The sequence below is a fragment of the Erinaceus europaeus genome, chromosome 5, assembly GCF_950295315.1.
Source record: "Erinaceus europaeus chromosome 5, mEriEur2.1, whole genome shotgun sequence".
Lineage (NCBI taxonomy): Eukaryota > Metazoa > Chordata > Mammalia > Eulipotyphla > Erinaceidae > Erinaceus > Erinaceus europaeus.
This window is the reverse complement of record NC_080166.1, coordinates 91,982,203-91,997,872: the sequence shown is the minus strand read 5'-3', so window position 1 is coordinate 91,997,872 and position 15,670 is coordinate 91,982,203. Positions and strand designations below refer to the sequence as shown.

The 15,670-nt window shown below is 41.8% G+C and overlaps 1 protein-coding gene across 3 annotated transcripts in view; it reads right to left on the bottom strand.

The window, feature by feature from the left end:
- The window catches only part of LMO7 (LIM domain 7), a 269,766-nt gene extending 258,868 nt beyond the window's left edge, over nt 1–10,898 (bottom strand). The window contains exon 1 of one of the 3 annotated variants that reach the window (XM_060191528.1): nt 10,271–10,898. In XM_060191528.1, the coding sequence (XP_060047511.1) occupies nt 10,271–10,330 (60 nt within the window). In that variant the 5' untranslated portion in view covers nt 10,331–10,898. The remainder of the gene's footprint in view (nt 1–10,270) is intronic. The other 2 variants (XM_060191532.1, XM_016192063.2) reach the window with 2 other exon arrangements.
- Between the last annotated feature and the right edge of the window lie 4,772 nt (nt 10,899–15,670).

Sequence of the window (15,670 nt, the reverse complement as noted above, 5' to 3'; positions counted from 1 at the left end):
TGAATTCATCATGCAGGCACCAATCCCTAGCTAGGTGTGTGTGTGTGTTCTGAAAAACAAGGAATTTGTGTTTCATGAAAAAAAAAAAGAGGCAACATATGAGAAAACAGCATCCTGTGAACAGAGAACCAGAGGAAATAATCAGCGAGCACTAACTGCTTTCCAACCAGCACAAGCACAGCGGATGCTCCAGGGAGAAAACTAAAGCAGACAGAATTAAGTCGGGCCATAGCGCAAATGGTTAAGCACAGGTGGCACAAAGCACAAGGACCTGTGTAAGGATTCTGGTTCAAGCCCCCAGCACCCCACCTGCAGGGGGGTCACTCCACAAGCAGTGAAGCAGGTCTGCAGGTGTCTGTCTTTCTCTCCCCCTCTCTGTCTTCCCCTCCTCTCTCCATTTCTCTGTCCTATCCAACAACAACAATAAAACAATAAGGGCAACAAAAGGAAATAAATAAATAAATAAATATTTTTTTTAAAGAATTAAAGTTGCAGAACCAAAACTTAATGGTTTGATTTAAAAAACCCTGCTTTTGGTCTGATGGTTTTTCTCTTTTCAGTTTTAGTGTCATCAAACTGATGTTCGGGTCTGTTAAGGTAGACTGTGTGTCCTACATCACTGAAAAACATCGTAATAAGATTAGTTCACACCCATCTCCTCATATAGTAACCATCATTTTTATTTTTTTTGTTGATTTTGTGGAGTTTTTGGGTTTTTGTTTGTTTATTTTTTTAAGACAGAGAAAGGCAGAAAGAATATGTGAAAGAGATCACAGCACCAAAGCTCCCTTCAGTGAGGTGGGAGATGGGCTTAAACCTCGCTGGTGTGCACCAGAAAGCAGCACACTATCTGAACGAACCATCTAGCCAGTCCTGAACCCCAGTTTTCTTTCATTGTGCTGGAGACTTTCAGGATGTACTCTCTTGGCAATTTTTGAAATACACCATGAGACAGTGTTGACTATGCTTGTCATAAATGGCACATAAATGTCATAAATGATCACATAAAAGGTGATCAAAAGATGCAACCTTCCAGTTACAAGGTAAATAAACACTTTTTAAGTGTTAAGTATATTTAAATACATAATACTTAAATGTGTGCTTTTTTATTTTATTTTATTTTATTTTACCTCAAAACAGGAGGGCACAAAGACAAAACATGAAAAAGACCACATGGCTGCAGCTTCCTTTAATGTGGTGGAGCTGGGCTTGAATTTTTTTTTTTTTTTTTTTTTTTTTTTGCCTCCAAGGTTATAGCTGGGGCCTGCACTACAAATCCACTGTTCCTGGTGGCCTTTTTTTTTTTTTAATAGGACTGAGAGAAATTGAGAGGGGAGGAGGAAATAGAGTGGGAGATAGAAAGACAGATACCTGCAGACCTGCTTCACTGATTGTGAAGTGACCTCCTACATGTGGAGAACCAGAGGCTTGTACTGGGACCCTTACACAGATCAGATCCTTATTCTCATACTATGTGTGCTTAATGTGGTGCGCCACCACCCAGCCTCCAGATGTGCTCTAATTCTTTATGTAAGCTGGCAACGATACAAATAGTTGTGGGGAAAATAACCAAAAACAAAGAGAAATGGGTAAAGACTCCACCATAAAGACTGAATGCTACATAGCCTAACATAAGGACTGTGGAGTTTGAAACCTATTTTTGATGCCCTAAAAAATAATTAACAAAGGAGCCGGGCGGTAGCACAGGTTAAGCGCTGGTGGCACAAAGCGCAAGGACCAGCATAAGGATCCCGGTTTGAGCCCTCGGCTTACCACCTGCAGGGGAGTTGCTTCACTGGTGGTGAAGCAGGTCTGCAGGTGTCTGTCTTTCTCTCCCCGTCTTCCCCTCCTCTCTCTATTTCTCTCTGTCCTATCCAACAATGACGACATCAATACTATCTACAACAATAAAACAACATGGACAACAAAAGGGAATAAATAAATATAAAAAATAATATTAATAATTAACAAAATGTTCTTTGTATTTTGAAAAACTGATTTTGACTGCAACAGCTAGAATCAGAGGGGTCAGGAGACGTGGAAGATTATATCTCTTGTGCATGAGTTTTGAGTGGCTGCATCACATGGGATTACTCTGGGTAGTGGAGTGTTGTGGTATCTCTCCCTTCTCTTTCTCTAAATAGTGATTTGATTACATCTTGTATGTATGTAAGCTTTCATTCCCTGGAACCACATTTTTAAAAAGCATAAAGAATTTCTTTCTAACATTTAAACAACAATAGAGTTGTATCATCATAAAGTATTTGTTCGTTTTCATAAAGTATTTGTTCGTTTTTGTTGTTGTTTTAACCAGAGAGCACTGCTCAGTTCTGATTTATGGGGGATTGAATCTGGGACTTTGGAGCCTCAGGCAGAAGAGTCTCTTTGCATAACCATTATGCTTCCTACCCCCACCCTCACCATGTTTTCAAGTATGCTTGCAATCTGTTCATTGAAATCTTATCTAATTGCCAGAAATTTTACTTCTTGTTACTGTTGCTGTTTTTACCATCAGATTATAACTGGAACTTCATGCCAGTATGACAAATCCACCACTTTCAGCAGCTTTTTCTTTCTTTTTTTCTTTCTTCTTTCCTTTCTCTTTTTTTTTTGTATATACCTTTTTTTAATTTTATTTTTTGCCTCCAGGGTTATTACTGGGACTCAGTAGCTCCACTATGAATCCACTGCTCCTGGAGGCTATTTTTTCCCTCTTGTTGCCCTTGTTTATCATTGTTGTCATCCGTTGTTGGATAGGACAGGGAGAAATCCGAGAGGAAGGGAAGACAGAAAAGGGGAGGGAAAGACAGACACCTGCAGACATGCTTCACTGCTTGTGAAGTGACCCCCTGCAGGTGGAGAGCCGGGGGCTCAAACCAGGATCCTTACGCCCACCCTTGTGCTTTGTACTATGTGCACTTAACATGCTGAGCCACTGCCCAGCCCCCTATTTTTTATTTTATTAGGTAGGTGGGGTTAATGAATTACAATACATCTGTCTGCACGTTTCTGAATTCCCCATTCTGCATAACAAGTTTCTGATGCACACTTTTATCCCCCCCTCATTAAGGAACTCAAACCCCTACTTATCCCAGAGTCCCCTGTTCCTTTTTCACCCCAAAGTCCTTTGCTTTGTTGCAGTACCCCTCCCCTAATCCAAGTTTCATCTCATGATTCCCCCCCTTCCTAATTCTGTCTCCCAAGTTCCATTTACATGCGGAGCTATTCTGTATGCATCCTTCTTTTCTTGACCTATCCCACTCAACAATTTTTCTTCTGTTACCAGAAAAGGTGAGGCAAAGATTAAAATCTAAGAGTTTCTGTTTCACTGTCTAGGCCTTTGATGGTTGGCCTTGATCTACTCACATTGGTCACATCACTGTCCTTTCTGCCCTTCGTTTCCTATATGGGTAGTCCTTTTGGTGCTTTTACTTAAGTTTCCGTTTATATTCTATTACAGATCAGTTCATTTAGAGTTAAGAGTTCTTTTTGCTTCTTTTCTTATAGTACTTTTTGTTTGTTTTGGACTCTGAGGTTATTGCTGGGACTTCCACTACGAATCCACTGCTCCTGAAGGCTTTTTCCCTTTTGTTGCCCTTGCTGTTTATTGTTGACGCTGCTATTGCTGTCGTTGTTGTTGGATAGAGAGCAGGGGAAGACAGAGAGGGGAAGAGAAAGATAAGACACCTGCAATTGTGAAGCGAAGCCCCTGAAGGTAGGTAGCCAGAGACTTGAACCAGGATCCTTATGCTGGTCCTTGTGCTTAACCCAGTGTGTGGGGTTGGAGAGGGGTCCCGAATATTGAGAGCAGCTATTGACCCGAAGCCAGTTGTTCCTTGTTCTGTGTGGATATTTCCACCTGTGCCCACCCTGTGATAACTATAAAAAGGTAGGACGAAAAGTGATCTGGGTCTCAGACTCTCCCCTTGCTTGGAAGGGTGTCGGCAGCGTAAGCTTAAGCTTCCTAACAAAGGCTCTTGCTATTGCATGTGATTCTGGTCTTCTTTGCATGAGACAGGGACTCGAACTTCTGGGCATAATAACTGCACTACCGCCTGACCCCCTCTTTTCAATAGTTCTTACAGGACAGGGTTGATGGTGGTGAATTTTTTCAGTTTCTATATGTTTGGGAAACCTTTGATTTCTCCTTCATACTTAGAAGGGTAATTTGGCAGGACACGGTACACATGGTTGATAATTATCTCAATATTATAAAAAATTTCAATCCATTCCCCAGAACCCTGGTGGTGGGAATTGTATCACTCTTATCCAACAAATTTGTTGATCATAATTAAATCAACAAAAAATAAATAAAAATTAAAAATAACATTATTTAAAATGTCATTCCATTCCCTTCTTGCTTCTTGGGTTTGTGTTGAGAAATATGGTAATAGTCTGATGGTTCTGTCTCTGTATGCCAGCTTCTTCCCTTGCAGCTTGCAATATTTCTTCCTTGATCTTACTTTTGGGCAATGTTACTATGATATTTCTTGGGGTTGTTTGTTTAAAGTTAAGTAGCTTCAGCTTCTACTATATCTAGTTTTTAACAATTATCTACATGTGGAAATTTTTCTGCAATAATTGCTCTGAATATGTTCTCTGCTCCTCTCTTTCTCTTCATTTTCAGGGACCCATGAAACTTTCATGTTCTTCCTGCTGAAGGAGTCTGCTAACATACAGAGAATTGCTTCATTTTTTATGCACCTTTCTTCTTCAAATGCTTTGCTCTCCAAGAATGTAGAGGTTTTATCTTCTAGTTTTGCTATTCTGTCCTCAAGCTGATTTATTCTGGATACAAGACCTCTCAGGTAGGCTCTTGTGCTATCTTTTAGCTCCTGTATTTCTTCTCAGAGCTCTCTCTGTGAAATTCTTAATTCTTTGGTGAACAGGTCTCAAGATTCCATAATATGAATTTGTATGTTATGGTTGGAGTCCCGAGTGGCCTTCATAATTAGCTCTCTGAAATCACAGTCAGACATGTTTCCTTAATCCTTATGGAGATGAGTATTTGCACTTTCCCCATGTTTTCCTAAGGTGCAGTTTCTGCCGTTCAACGAGCAGGTGGCGCTGTGGCTGTGTTTTTGTGGTGGTATGGTGGGGGGGGGAGAAGCTCTTGCCTGTTAATTTAGATTTGGTTGGGTTAAGTAAACCCTCAGTGGGTGGTAGGTAACTCAACATGGTTCCCCACGGCTTCTTTTTCCACTTCTGCTCTGAGTTGTTATCCCAGGCTCAGGGTCTAGTGTGTCTGTCTGCCTTTTCCAGACTGCACTGTGTTCTCGGACCGCTCTATTGTACTCCCGCAGCTGCAGCTGTAGCTGGAAATTGAGCAGCCTCTGCTTCACAAAATTCTGCCTGCCACCTTCCACTCACCTGTTGGTACTCACCTTATCCTCAGACTTTGTAGGCTGTGCTGTGAGATTCTGGGTGTTGTGTATTTTAACTTGTTTGTCTTTTTATCCTGGGTGTAATCTTTCAGTTGCTGTGACTCTTTGCCACGCCCCCGGAAGAGCTTTTCTCTCTTTTCTTTGATAAAGACAGAGAGAAACAGAGAAGGGTGCAGGACAGATGAAAAGAAGCATTTGCATCACTGCTCCACTATTTGTGAAGCTTCTCTCCTACATGTAGGGACAGGGGCTTGAACTTGAGTCCTGGAGCATGGTAATGTATGTACTCAACTGGGTGCACCACCATCTGGCCTCATCAGAAATGCTTTTTATAAATTTATTTTCAAGCAAATGTTCCTACTGCTTATAACATCTGAAAATGAACTGTACAAATCCAAAACACTTCCATTCTGTCTGTAGACAGCAGTGATAGACAACTGATTTACCTGTGCACCGCAGGCAAGTCCTTGCAGATCACACAAATGGCTTGGAAAGCTAGTAAAAAAAAAAGTGTGGCTAATGGGGGGGGGGGGGAGAAGGAACCACTCAGAAGGATTAGACAACTCAGAGTGTGATTCTTTAAAATTTTAGCACAAAGAGTGGAGACCAGCATGCATATCCCTAGAGGGTAAAAACTGGAATAGCTGGAGGAACAGCTCAATTGGAAGTAACTGGGGAAGGATTCACAGCCTGGTGCCAGACTTGGCAATGAGCTCAAGTTAACATCCCTTAAGTCCTACAGGGTGACAGTGATACTGAAAAAAATTGAACAAGAGATAACAGGGCAGTTAAACAGAGAGGTAGTGAACCACGTTAGCCTGTTTCTCCCCAGTCATAAAATCACTACCCAACTTAGGCAGCAATATTAACGTACAGACTGGAAATTGGTTACCGTGTGATGCAATGAACATTACAGACACTTTCCAGTTCCAGTGGTATTTTGTCTTGTTTATTACCATGTTTTCAAAATGTCCATACACAGAGAGACCAAGGAAACTCTTAAGTATAGAAAATTAAAAGGTGCTGAAGAAATAGACTAAAATTAAAGGGTCCAGGCCGAATTTTCTACTACCTCATCACCAACTCAATGGTTTTGCTAGAATCAAACTTCCTCTCTGCCTTTAACATTCAAACCATTGCATTATTTGGGTATAATCCAGTGTTTAATCATAAACCAGATCTAGTACACCATTAATATTCCAAACAGCATTTCCAACCAGATAGTATTCTAATAACATTATGCTAAAGTACTTTCTCAAAGGAGAGTATTTATATAGTTGCTTGGAATTGAAGTAGTAAACCAAACAGAAGTCAGATATGTAAGCTTTTTTTTTAAGTCACAATTTAAATAAAAACAGTCATAAAATAATAATTGCCAGAATAACTACTAGCCCTCATCTCACTCTTTCTCCTCCTGCACTCCAGGCCTATAATAAATAAAACTTTAACTTTGGTTAGGGAATAGAATATTAGCTATTTTGAATCGCTGCTGATGAATGGGAATATCCAGGGCAAGCTGGCATGAACTCGTCATCAGTTGATTCTCTGACCTTGATCTATTCAAAGCTACAGCTGTGAATAAAGGTAGCAGAATATACTACATAATGTTATAACTCATATTTGTTTATATAGAGCTAACACATCACATTACACAGACTATTACATTATGCTATTTGTTTCTGCATGTATGTGTATAAGCATATGTACACACAATGGCCTATTAATGTCTCAATATATGTAGATAAAGGTTAAATACATAGTAGAGCAAAAATATTAGTAAGCAGGGAAAAGCTCTCTACCATAACCTCCCTTAATTTCTAAATACTTTCATGAAATACTTTGGAATTAGCACTTTATTCTTAAATGGAGGCGTCTTCAGAGGTTATGGCAATGAGAAAATCATTCTACTCATTTTGGCAAGATCAATATTTTAAAATTTTTAAATCAGTGACAAAATACATGCTTTGGTGGTCCGGGAAGTGGAGCAGTGATAAAGCTTTGGACCATGAAGCACGAGGTCACAAGTTCGATCCCCGGAAGCACATGTGCGAGAGTGATATCTGGTTTTTTCTCTCTCCTCCTATCTGGTTTTTTCTCTCTCCTCCTATCGTTCTCATAAATAAATAAAATATTTAATATATAATATATATACATATATATATATATATATATATATATATATATATATATATATATATATATATATATATGCTTTGAAGGGAACCGGTGATGGTACTCCTGCTAGAGCATGCATGGTACTATGCTTTGGATAACCATTATGCTATCTAGTGCTGCCCCCATGTTACTATTCTTAAGGATCCAGGCTTAGGCCTCCACTCTCCACCTACATAGAGGATATTTCACAAATAGTACTTCAGGTGTCTATCCCTCTTTACCAGCCTCCCTCTCAATTTCTCTCTGTCTCTATCAAAAACAAATTAATAGGGAGTCCGGCGCAAAGCGCAAGGACCAGCTTAAGGATCCTAGTTGGAGACCCCGGCTCCCCACCTGCAGGGGAGTTGCTTCACAAGCAGTGAAGCTGGTCTGCAGGTATCTATCTTTCTCTCCCCCTCTGTCTTCCCCTCCTCTCTCCATTTCTCACTGTCTTATCCAACAACGATGACATCAATAACTACAATAAAACAAGGGCAACAAAAGGGAATACATACATAAATAATCATTAGTAAATAAGTAAGTAAAGAAAGAAAAATGGCTGCCGAGAGACAAGTTTGTTGTGCAGGTACTGAGCCCCAGTGATAACCTGGTGGCAATAAAATATATATATATATAATATGTGTTTTGGTTGTTAAGACAAACTAAGCAGACAGATAACTGTGAACATTAACTGGAGGGATAAAAATGCCAAGTTCTGTTATCCAAGCAGGATGTGTAAATTGTTTGCATATCTTCAATGGCTGTACTGTCTCGCTTCCCATGGCATTAAAATGTACTTCTTAACTTAATGTCATTAATTATATTAAAATATAACAACATCTTTTGAAAGATCCAGCTCTCAGATGAAGGCAAATAAAATACTTTGCAGGGTTGCCAAATTGTTTCAAAAAACATTATTAGATGGGATGGGTTGGGAGTGAGAAGTTGGGTACATTCATCATTCACTGTGAAAGCTTTTATAATAGTGTATTTCCACAAAGGAAACAAAAGATAAATAAATAAATAAATAAAATCCCTGTATTTCTTCCCTTCTCCTAACATCCTTAACACAAAAAAGTAGTTTAACACCTTTTATAAAATTACATAGAAAAAGACATTACTAGTGGAAAATTACCTTTGGAAGCCTTGACTTCAACGTTTATGAATGAGGGAAGTTATTTCTCTTAACTACATTGCTGGAATTTTTCCACCCTCATTTCAATTCAAAATACTGGGTTTATTCTTCTCCCAACCCCCCATCCCCGATGCCCTCCTCCTTGCACCTTTCTAAGTCACCTTCAGACTAGGTCAAAGCTTCAGTCCAAACACCAAACCAAAAGTTAATTTCATAGACTCCCTCCCATACTTGTCCAGTGAGTCCACTAACACATTGCATGCTACTTTAGAGTAAGGAATATATATTAAGAAGGCAAGGGAGAAAGCAGCATGGCTATGCAAACACCATTCCTGCCTTAGACTCCCAGGTCCCAGATTAATCCCCAGCATTATCATAAACCAGAGTAGTACAGTGCTCTTGTCTCTCTCTGTATCTTTCTCTCTGTATTGCTGACATTAAAATAAAATTAATAAAATATTTTAAAGAAATATACATTAAGGTTTACTCTTTATATTCACTGATTATGTATTTACTATTGAGTCGGAGAGAAGGCGCTGGAGGAGGTGAAGAGAGGGAATCTGAACATCACTCTGGCAAGGTGAACTTGGAACCTCATGTTTGAGAGTTCACATTGAATCCACTATTATTCCTTTAGAGCAAGTGAATTGTTTTGAGATACTGTTTGCTTTGGAATTCTTGAATAACTTGTTTATCCAATGGAATAGTCTTTCATCCCTGTTGGGAATTTTAAATAAGATTCATGTGACATCAGTAACTTCTAACTGCCTGCAAGGCTGGTATAGAAAACTGTTTTCTGATAAATGGTTGCTTCTCCTTCACTTTTAAGACATGCTTTGCCTCATTTAAAAATAATGCTCCACTGTTTTATAATAGACATCTGAAACTTTTATGTCACGATGCAATGTCAATCCAATAAAAAAAAAAAAAGTCATAATGTATTCTCATCTGATACTCCGCTCTGAACTTTCTATACGTAAACCTAACCCGGAGGCGCCAAGGAAAGAGGGAATGGAAGATCTTGTCTCTGGGGCATAGCTGGGGAATGAGTAAATGACTCCTAAATGTATCTTGGTCTCATTGCACTCTGAAGAAGTCAAGTCCTGACTGGCACCACCACCATCACCATCCCAACACGCCCTCTCAGGGGTCCGGATGTCGCATGGGTCAAAGCATTGCTCCAGATGTACCGGGAATGCTTGCAAACCCCCTCCCCACCGGCCCTCGCGTACCACAGCGCACTCCCTGAAGCTGCGAGTGTGCAGGTGTGAATCGGACATCTCCGTTTCCACCCAACGCTAAGGGAGAGCACCTGAAGGCCGAGGGGAGCTTTGCAGAGAGGTATCTCAGGTGCGCTCCCGGAACTCGGGTGGGCGAGGTCTGGCCTTGGCAGGACTGGGTGGGGGGATAGCGCTAACCTAAATGCCACGTTCAAAGCCCCAGAACTTCAAAGTCCAAAGCTCGCCGGGATGTGAGCGCCCGCTAAAGCCCGGGGAGCGGACGGGAGCGCAGAGTGGCCGGGACTCTGTCTCCTCGCCTCGCCCGCCCCGGGGCGCAAACGAGCGCGTAGAGTCAGTAAAGGCGTTCGCTCACTCACCTCCACCCATCTCTGAGCTTCCGCGAAGGCTACGGCGCAGTCGGCCTCGGCCTCCTGCATCCTTCCCGGGCCTGGAGCGAAGGGGCGGCGGAAGGTAGGCGGGGTGCGCGCGCCCTTCACCGACGGCGAGACTCCCGGGCTCTCCCTTTGTTGAGCCCGCAGCTCCGCACGGTTTCCAGTTCGCAGGGGCTTGGAGACGTGCCTTTCTCCAGACTCCTGCAAAAGACCCCAGGCCTGCGAGCACCGGGACAGACGGGCGGGAGGCGCGGGATGTGCAAAAGGCAACCGGAGGCGCGCGGCACCAGCCGGGACAACTGCTGGGACTTCAAACGTCGCAGCGCCGCCACCGCCCTCCCCGGAAAGGCCCCGCCCCAGCGCACCGCCACCGCCCACCCCGGGTCCGCAGAGTAGCCGCTTCCGTCCGCCCTCGCGGCCGAGACGCCCGGGACTCCCGGCCGCCGCCGCCTTTGTGGTCAGACTGTCTGGGCCGGGGATGCCACGGTTCGCCACGAGGCCGAGGGCCCCGCCACGCTCCCTCTGCGGAGCCGCCAGCCCGGACCCCGGCTCCGCCCGGAGGGGGTGCACCCCGGCGCCCTCATCCTTCCCGCCTCCGCCCTCCCCTCTCCCAGAGCTTCTGGAAGTCGCACCCCCTGGGTTTGTGGCTGCTCGGCCCGCCTGACATACCAGGAATAGCTGCACACAATTGCACCTTTCCCGGCCAAGGAACTTACCCCCCTGGGGAAGACAGCCCGCGGAGACCGCGGCCACCGGGGCCGGCTTGCCACCCACCGGCCTCGCTTTCCCGCCGCGCGCCCCCGCCCGCCGCCAGGTGCGCGCCCCTCCCTGCCCACCGGGCTCTCAGCTCCCCGCCCCATCCGCCCTTCTGTAAGCAGGTGACTGTGGAGGCCTTGGCACGTGCTGCCTGGGTCTCTCCCCTCACGCTGAGCCGAGAACCGCCCTCACTCCGCCCTGCGTCCAGGTGGGTGCAGCAGGCTAGACTTGTCACTCTGGCAAGCGGTGGAGGAGAGAGATTTTCATTGAATAGCTCCCTCTTGACCACTCTCACCATCCTTATAGGTTTGGATTCATAAACCAATGATAGGTGACAGATTATTCATTGTCGCAGCGACCCTGGGTAGGTGTGCAGAAGCTCCTTGGTGGACTTGCCTAGGTGTACAAATTGGTCTTGAGGAAGCAACACTCTCCTCCGTCTAGGCTTCCTGGAACCTGGCTCACGGTCTATCCAAGATGTACAACTCATTCTTCCTCCTCTTTTTTTTCCCCCTTCTCCTTTTCCTTTTTCTCCTCCTCCTTTTCCTTCTTTCCCTCCTTTCCTACCTCCTCTTCCCACACCTCCTTTTTTCTTCCTCCTCTTTCTACTTCTCTTTTTCTTTTCTTTCTCCTCCTCCTCTTTCTTTTGTATTTGTTTTGTCTGCTTAATAAAGGAATGACATCACTCAAAGTAAGACACTAGTGTAATCAATAGGAAAAAATCTACCACTTAGATTTAACAATGTTTTACATTTTGCCACATTTACCTCATCACCTCTAAATATTACAATATACATCTCTCTCTGTGTTTCTCTGTCTCCCTCTCTTTCAAATGTAGATGCCTATACAATGCCTGAGATTGAATTTAATGATCTGATTTTATCCACTGTGACACCTCTCAGGCCACTGCATCTCATTTTAAAAGGACATTTTTCCACATAAGCATATTGCCATTTTCACACCTAACCAAAGTCAACAATAATTACCTAGGATTTCATTACATATAAGCATAAGAATCCACACTCACATTTTCTCTGCTGATCCCAAAATGCCTTAAACAGCTGACTTACTCAGACAAGACCCAAGCAATGACCACAGATTGTATTTGGTTACAACTTTTAACTTAAAATAGCCTCCTTCTCCCTACCCCTCTTTTACTTACAATGACCTTGTTTTGTTAAAGAAACCAGGCTGCCTTCTGGGTTTATCACATAGCTCCTTTGTGGTGTCTGCATCATACCTCTCCTTCCTCCATATTTACCTGCAAGTTAGATTGAAAGGTTAGACTAGAATTTATTTGCTCTTCTGAGTAAAGAATTCATCCAATTTCTTCTACATTATGGAGACTCCTAGAGAATTTTTGTTTGTTTTCATCCAGCCCTTTATTCACTGGCACTCTTTAATTAGTGGGTCTGTTTAGAAGAGCTGACAGTTGTTCCCACTGAAGTGGAAGGTCATTGACTGAGCCATTTGTTTGCTGCTTGGCTACACTGTGATCAAGCCAAACCAAAATTGAGGCTGGACTGACAAAATAAACTCTTTCTCTATTCAAGATTTGCTCTATGAAATATTTACTAAGTGAGCTAATAGCTCACTTGGAGAGTGTGCTGCTTTGCCATGTGCGTAACCCAGGTTCAAGCCTGACCCCCACTGCACTGAAGGAAGCTTCAGTGGTGCACTGTCTTTCAGCCTCTCTCTGGCTATATGTTCTTATCTATAAATAAATATTTAGTAAGCATATCATAGCTCTGGTGTCATAAGTGACACAGAAATTAAATCTTTTTTTTTCAATACCAGTTATTGAAACCAAAACCTTATGCAGGCAAAGCATACACTAAACCATGGAGCTCCATCTCTGGCTCTCATGACACAACTTTTAAGCTTTATTTATTTATTTTAAAAATTATCTGTATATTTTTATGAAAAGGAAAAAGGAAAGGAACCAGAGTCCTGCTCAATGGATAGAGCATTAAAATATCAGGCCTGAGGTCTCTAATTGACCCCTTGGCATTACATGAGCCAGAATGATGTTCTAGTTCTTTCCCATAAATAAACAAATAAATCTTTTTGAAAGTTATGTGCTGAATTATGTTCATGATCCAAAAATGAAACATTTCAGGAAGAAAAAAAAATCATGTGTTTGGAAGTGAATCCAAGTATATATATATATATATATATATATTGTGATGTAATAATATATAATAATATTTATATATTTATTTCCACAAGCATCAACATTAACGTTACTATAGCTAGTGTATATGTATATTACACTTATGAAAGAAACATTGCAAAAGGTGAACACAGAAATAAAAGGCAGGAGTTTGAGTCAGTCTTATGATGCGCCCTAAATTTTGGCCACCTACATTCCAGCCCTCTTGCTGTGGCAGCTTGAAGAAATTCCCACTAGAAGAATCTCAGGGCAGAGGGTAGATAGCATAATGGTTATGCAAATAGATTCTCTTGCCTGAGGCTCCAAAGTTCCAGGTTCAGTCCCCCGCATCACCATAAACCAGAGCTGAACAGTTCTCTGGTAACAAAATAAAACAAAAAAAGAAAGAAAGAAAAGAGAATCTTGAGTAAATAAATATTGAGGGAAGACTCTCCACCCATGTGTCACATAACAAAAGGAAAGAGACCTTCTTTTTGTGATTTTTACCTTATTATCAGAGCACTTCCTACCTCAGCTCCAGAGATAATGATAATCTGAGTTCCAGTATGCATCTCCTCTCTGAATATTAGAAAATTATCATATAACTACTCAAACAGATGAATTATTACTTTAAATGACTACTTTAAATGTAAAGTTTTCTTTACTGAGGCTAGTCTATCTAGCCAAATGGTATAACCTGGATCGTACCTGAGGAGGGAAGAAGCGAGGAAATGACCAGGACTTTTCTGTGTTCATCTGCTTCTCTGTGTTGGTCTGGTTTCTCAACCCTGACTCTGAAAATAAAAATTTCCTTCCCTAATATAGGAGTGTGCTTATGCCAAAATACTGTTTAAAAGGGCTACTCTGAACCATCACTTAGACTTTTGGGAATAGCAACCTAGAAAGGTAAGAAGTACTAAGGACTGAGAATCTGAATGGCTTAGACAACCTAATGTTTAGACTCTCAGAACTTCAATTTCCTCATATGAAAAATGCAACAATAAAAACCCTTTCAAAGGCTGTTGTGAATATTAAAAATAATAGTGTATATAAGCACAGAGCACTGCTTTGCACAATGCAGGCACTCAGCAAATTATGCTTATTTCCCATTAGTCTCTCTACCAAAAGTAAGTCACATGTTCCTAATAAATGGAAATTTCATTTACTTGCTTAAATACATGGAAAAAGCTTCAGGGTGTTTCAAGTCAGCTCAAGCACCAGGAATTTTTTTCTCTTTAGTGTTGGCAATTTGCAACTCAGAGGACCCAAATCCAGTTCTTTGCCATCTAACATGAGTCACTGACTGTTTTAGCCTTCTGGGAAGATTTATACAGCTCTGTGGAGAAATGTAACCCCTCTTGGAAGTCTAAAATTAAATTCACAATGATAACACATCAGAAAATATACTTTATTCTAGAAGTATATAGCCTCCCAAGACTAAACCAGGAAAATCTAGAAAACACTAATAGACTAATTACAACTAGAGAAGTGGAAACAGTCATCAAAAGCCTCCCCAACAATAATAATCCAGGCCCAGATGGCTTCAAAACAGAATGCTACAAAACCTTCAAGGAAAAGTTAACACCTCTACTTTTCAAGCTCCTTCAAAATATCAAAGACACAGAAATACTCACTTCTACTCTCTAGATACAGGAATACTGGCTTCCACTTTCTTTTTATTTTATTTATTTATTTTCCCTCTTGTTTCCCTGGTGATCTTTTTATTGTTGTTGTAGTTATTATTGTTGTTGTTATTGATGTCGTCGTTGTTGGATAGGACATAGAGAAATGGAGAGAGGAGGGGAAGAAAGAGAGGGAAGAGAAAGATAGATACCTGCAGACTTGCTTCACCGCACGTGAAGCAACTCCCCTACAGGTGGGGAACCGGGGACTCAAACCGGGATCCTTAAGCTGGTCCTTGAGCTTTGCGCCGTGTGTGCTTAACCCACTGCACTACTGCCCTACTCCCTAGCTTCCACTTTCTATGAAGCCAAAATAACTCTGATACCAGAAGCAGACAAGACACAACAACAAAAAAGAAAGAAAACTACAGGCCGATAACCCTGATGAATATAAACGCTAAGATACGGAACAAAATCCTAGCAACCAACTACATTAAAAATAAAGTACATTTTAAAAGTACATTAAAAATATGTACACCATTGAGTGCAGCCTAGAGTGTTCCCAGTTGTGACCATGGACTGAGCACTCAGACAGAGACTCAGAGGTCACACAAGCTCCTGTGCTAAATGTGAATAGATTTGGGTGCTGAGTCGTCAGATTGATATGGTAAACAGTTCATTGTATTTATATATTTCCTCCAAGTTTGGTAGGTATTCTCTTCCCTAATTTAGTTTTCTATTTCTATTCAGGATCCAAAGAGAGAAGAGGAAAAAAGGAAAGACATGCAGAAGTAGTAATAGGTGTAGGTGTGACTTAGAAAGGAAGAGAAGGCAGGACCATAAAAATATGGACAG